This window comes from Pelophylax lessonae (genome assembly GCF_965119305.1).
Source record: "Pelophylax lessonae genome assembly, chromosome: 4".
NCBI lineage: Eukaryota > Metazoa > Chordata > Amphibia > Anura > Ranidae > Pelophylax > Pelophylax lessonae.
The window spans coordinates 455,905,726-455,911,725 of record NC_138771.1 but is presented as its reverse complement, the minus strand read 5'-3'; the positions used below and the strand labels follow the sequence as shown (position 1 = coordinate 455,911,725).

At 41.7% G+C, this 6,000-nt stretch overlaps 1 protein-coding gene across 1 annotated transcript in view; it reads left to right on the top strand.

Annotated features, from left to right (window-relative positions):
* Positions 1-4,585: 4,585 nt before the first annotated feature.
* LOC309552116 (platelet-derived growth factor receptor-like protein) overlaps positions 4,586-6,000 on the top strand; it is a 67,326-nt gene continuing 65,911 nt past the window's right edge. Inside the window, exon 1 of the mRNA XM_082252920.1 lies at positions 4,586-4,724. Within this exon, the coding sequence (XP_082109046.1) occupies positions 4,676-4,724 (49 nt within the window). The 5' untranslated portion in view covers positions 4,586-4,675. The remainder of the gene's footprint in view (positions 4,725-6,000) is intronic.

Sequence of the window (6,000 nt, the reverse complement as noted above, 5' to 3'; positions counted from 1 at the left end):
TCACCACTGTTTTTTTTTATTTCTTGTACTATAAACAAAAAAACTAATTTTGAAAAACATTTATATATTTTTTACTTTCTGCTCGAAAACATGTCCAAAAATAAATAAATGTAAAATATCTGTCTTCATAAATTTAGGCCTATATGTATTCTGCTACATGTTTTTGGTACAAAAAATCCCGGTAAGCGTATATTAACTGGTTTGTGTGAATGTTATAGCGTGTAAAAACTATGGCATATATTTATGGAACTTTTATTTATTTATTTTCATAATAGTAATGGCGACGATCGGTGGGGCTGTGATATTGCGGCAGACGATTGGACAATTACTGACACTTTTTACACTTTGCGGGAACCAGTGCCACTAATACAATGATCAGTGCTAAAAATATGCACTGTCTCTGTACTAATGACAGTAGTCATGACTGGAAAGGAGTTAAACATCTAGGGCGATATAACTGTGTGCCTAGCCATTGTTTTTGTGTACTGTGTTAGGTGCTTTTACTAGGGGAAAAGATAGATTTTGTTCCTTGCTTTGCAGGAACACAAATTCCATACCTTCCCCTCTGTCAGAATGGAGATCTGCCTTGTTTACATAGGCAGATACTAGTTCTGTGTGTTTTACTGACAATAAGCAGGTGCCGGTGGACATCTAGTGCCCGGCACCCACAGATCAGCTTCTGCATGAATAATCACAGCAAAAGCTGCTCGCTGGTAGCACATGCATGCCCCCTGCAGGCAGGAGTGCAGAATCACATATATATGTGTGATTCCGTACAGGAGAGCTATCCTGCAGCAGTAAAGCTGCTATGGGCTGTCTTTAAGTGGTTAAAGTCGCACTAAAGCCTCACATTTTTCTTAGAAATAGATCTTTAAAGGCTAGGTGAGCAAAGGAAAATACATGTTTAATTCAAGAATGGTGCAGGAACGCTTACAATTTCTTCACTTAGAGGTCATGGCAGTGTGATTAGTGGACAGTTTAGTAAAAGACAAATGGGAGAGCTGGCACCGCTCAATCCACAATAATACTGTGTGTTGTCAGCCCACCACAGGAATTAGAAACCAAATGCATTTCTGGCTGATCAACGGGTATTTTTTGCCCTTGTAGAGTCTTTAAAGGTATAAGACATTTGGAATGTGCATATATGGCAGAGGTGTACTAAATAGTTTTTTATATTTTTTCCAGATGTGCACTTCCATGCCAAAGTCCTCCAACATTTTAAACCTGAGAATGTTTGCTCCCCTTTGTACTGCAGAATGTTGACTGGAATGCTGTTTACAGTGTCTGGGTTATGAAGGACTGCTTCCTCAGTTTACTATAGGGATAAAGGACTCATTCACACTTAAGCATTCTGTTGCGGTGCGTTATGTGATATTGTAGCTCAGGGTTTCTCAACCAGGGTTCCCCCTGAGGTTGCTAGGGGTTCCTTGGGAAATGGCAATTTCTGCCTCTCAGATACGTTCCCATTGTTCCTTATAGCTATCTGTAAGGGGATAATTCTTCCCAATGATGACAAGAGTAAGGAGCATTCTTCCCATTAACTTTCACACTGATGTGTCATAAATTGTAGATTTTTAATTTTTAGCAGGGGTTCCCTGAGACTAGAAATTTATTTCAAGGGTTCCTCTGTGTTAAAAAAGTTGAGAAAGGCTGTTGTAGCTCTTTTAAATAAATTAGGAGCAGGAAGGTTTTACTTTGCCTCCTCTGCAATAATGGTTTCTTACACCCCTGATTGCATTCTCCTTTTGTGTGCATGTGCAGCTCAGTGCGCAATCCTGGCATGTGCCGGGTGCTGGGATGAATGAACACCAGTGTGCATGTGCAGGAGTTATGTCATCCCAGTCAGGTTAAATATGGTGAACCCGGAAGAAGCTGGCCAGAAGATATCAGCACTAGCAAGGAAATTCCTAGACATAACATTGCTGGAGCTCAGGTAAGTTTAGACTTTAACCACTTAAGCCCCGGAGGATTTGGCTGCTAAACGACCAGGGGGTATTTTGCAATTCGGCACAGCGTGAGTTTAACGGACAATTGCGCGGTCGTGCGACGCTGTACCTAAACGAATTTGACATCCTTTTTTTTCCCACAAACAGAGCTTTCTTTTGGTGGTATTTGATCACCTGTGCGATTTTTTGATCACGCGCTATAAACAAAAAAAGAGCGTCAATTTTGCAAAAATAACAATATTTTTCACATTTTTTTATATGAAATTCCCCCCCAAAAAAAATGTAAAAATCAAAATTTTTTAACATTTTCTGCCAATTTGTTTTATGCTACCTATGTTTGGTAAAAAAAAAAATCGCAAAAAAGCATATTTTTATTGGTTTGCGCAAAAGTTATCGCGTTTACTAACAAAGGGAAAGATTTATGTCATTTTTGTTGTTTTTTTTTTTAACGAGTAATGGCGGTGATCTGCGATTTTTTTTGCGGTACTGCGACATTGCGGCGGACAGATCGGACCCTTGACTGACATTTTTGACACTTTTGGGGTTATCAGTGACATTTCTACAGTAATCAGTGCTATACATATGCACTGTTACTGTAAAAATACACTGGTAGGGGTTAACTTTATTTGAGAGGGAGGGGCTGTGTGTGTCCCTAGGGGCGTGATTCTTACTGTGATTGGCTGTGGCTTTAGCTGTAGGGACACTGATCAACGGTTCTACATTGTAGAACCGTGTGATCAGTGTTTTTACACCGAGGAGAATGACAGGCGGCTTGTTTACACAAGCCGCCTGACTTTCTCCCTCTCCCCCGACGATCGCCGAGTGACCGGCGGACATCGGGTCCGCCGGTCACACGCGCGGGGGGGGTCCGTGACCGCGCGGGAGCGCGCCTCCGCGGGCGTGCGCTCGCTCCCCAGAGCCTCACAGGCTAGCGACGTAGACCTACGTCGCTCTGCCTGTGAGGGGCTGACTGCCGCAGTAAATATACTGTGAGCAGTCGGCAAGCGGTTAAGGGGGTTTCAATGGGCTGCCAAAGCATTGCAATAAATGAAACAAATTATTTTTTTTTAGCAATGCAATGCACCACAAAGCACAGTTTACACTGCCTTTGTGCTTTTTTTTTTTTTTTTCTTCCTTTCATTCTATCTATCTATCTATCTATCTATCTATCTATCTATCTATCTATCTATCTATCTATCTATCTATCTATCTATCTATCTATCTATCTATCCAACAAAGAAACAAAGAATAGTGACGGCAGAAAAAGACTGAGTAGTCCATCGAGTCTGCCAATTTTTTTATTGTTTTGTGTTGTTTTTTCTTTGTTACCTTTTTTTGTTTGAGTATAGATTTATGTTTGTCTAAGTGCCGGTTCACACTATTGCGATGCGGGAACACTGTGAATCTACTGCGTATTCCTGCATCGCATTCGCAGCACAGGCAGTTCACACTGTCATATGCGACACCCCCAGATCCGATCACAGTGCGATCTGACAGTTCGCACATGAATCGGATCGCACCGGTGTGAACCACCATGCGATCCGATTCTGCTGTGGACCAAAAAAAAGGGTCCTGTGTGAGTTCACTGCGATTGTGGTGCGAAACTGTATGGCTGAATTCGCACCGCACAGACATCACATGTGATTTTAGGAGCAGTGCGCTCTGAATTACATGCGATGTCTGTCATCGCAATAGTGTGAACCGGCACTAAAGCATGCTATCTATCTATCTATCTATCTATCTATCTATCTATCTATCTATCTATCTATCTATCTATCTATCTATCTATCTATCTATCTATCTATCTATCTATCTATCTATCTATCTATCTATCTATCTATCTATCTATCTATCTATCTATCTATCTATCTATCTATCTATCTATCTATCTATCTATCTATCTATCTATCTATCTATCTATCTATCTATCTATCTATCTATCTCAACATGACCTATCTTTCAGAAATGTGTAATTAAAACAGTTAGCAGTTGTAAAGAAATTAATATTTCATACTCCAAATATACTGTTGGGCCATGCTTGACACCATTGATGAATATTTCCAGGGACACAATTTCTAGTGATAAACTGTCTCTAATGCCCCGTACACACGTGCAGATCGTCGGCCGAACGATCGGCCGTCTTTTGTCCCCGGGCTGTCATGTCTGTTGAAAAGTGCAAAAGACTGCACAAGAATTTTGTCCGCCGACTACAGCCGACTGCAGAAGTGATGTCATGTGATGGTTAACTTTCCCTGTGTTTTTTCTTTTCTGAGCATGCCCAGTCTTGCAAATCTGCTGTCTGTCGGCTGAATTCTGTATTGACTGGCGAACAATCGGGCGCTCTGGTGTCGGCATACAAAAATTTTAATGCCTGCACAACAGATTCTTTTCAGCCGAAAGTGCGCTGTCGGCTGTCGGAAGCATCATACTAACAAGCCGAAAATTGGCCGATCTGTCGTCGGCCGAAGCTTTTCGGCCGACAATCTGCACGTGTGTACGGGCCTTTAGTCTGTGATTAGGGACAATTTTTCTAAATAAATCTGAAGAAAATATTTGCAGAGAATACAATCCTGCCCCTTCATTCCCTCTCACCACCTCCCCGCCATGTCCCCTCGGTGTACCTCCCCTCCTCCCTGGCAGTGTGGAATCCACTGACCGTCCACCACTGGCAGGACTCACAACTCTCACACTGCACTGTGGAATTTCCAGCCTTCTCACTTCTTGCAGCAATGGATTACAAAGTTCTGCTGATTTTGCTGCCAACTCTTGTTCTGCTAGGTAAGCCCTATCTGTCCGTCAGTCCTTTCTGTCTCAGGCATAGCTTCTACTTGTACCTGAGTGCAGTATCTGTGCTGTGCGCTCTTTGCATTCCTATACATCATATAACAGAGGAGCTATTGTAGGAAGTATACACACAGAACTGATCTCTCTCAAGCAGACTTAGGACGTCTAAAGCTTACACAAAAAAGAATAAGGAACATGAGCGTGAATTTAGCTAGTGACATTTTGAGGCCCATGTGTATGGGGCCATCATTTTTTGTTGATCTTTTACACATTCATCATTAAATGTTAATTAATATTTTTATACAGGATTTATATAGCACCAACAGTTTGCAATAAGCAAGAATTTTAAATATAAGGAGCACTTCTACTGACTTTACCAATGAACCATAGCAAGCATGCAGCCAGTGAAGACTTGGGATACCTAATACGTCCATTACTTTCCCAGATCCGTAACTCACCATGTAGTGAAGTAATGGTAACTATGACAAGCACAGATTCTGCGACCTCAGAAAAAAATCAGCAATGCTAAGAGCCCATATTTCTGACCGGACAGGGTTAATGTTCTTTTACCTAAACTAATTTATTGCTAATGTGTATTGTCTCTTTAAAGCGTAACTCCACTTTTGTCAAGAAAAAAACATTCCCCTCTGGGTGATCTATCTACATTACAAGGATTTTACCAAACTTTGTTGCAGATTCCTACCTTTTGTTATTCTTAAGAAATAGCTGTTTGTTTGTTTGTGCACAGTAAATAGGAGCATCTTTATAATTATCAATCAGGCACTGCGCTTGCCGGGTTCTAATGAGGAAAGTGGCAAGGTCTGCATCCCTTTAGATTTGATTTCCCTTTGGGAGTATCCCCCAAAGAATTACATTTTTGTTGCAGAGGATTCCCAAAATCTAACTTGTATCTTATTGCAGACTTTTGGGAAAATCAGTAGGCCAATTACACAGGCAAGAAATTACATTTCTATCTACCGTATACTTGAGTATAAGCCGACTTTTTTCAGCATGTTTTTTTTATTCTGAAAAAGCCCCCCTCAGCTTATACTCGAGTCATGGTCTCACTTACCTTTTCCCCCGGTCAGTACACGTTCGGCTTTTCCCGGGCAGACGGCGCCATTTTTAAATGTAAGGCGCCTCACCGAAAGGAGATGCAGTGCTGCAGGCATCTCCTGTACCATCTGTGCCATGCCTGTACCATCTCCTGTGCCATGCCGCCATGCCTGTACCATTTCCTGAGCCATGCCTGTACCATCCCCTGTACCAT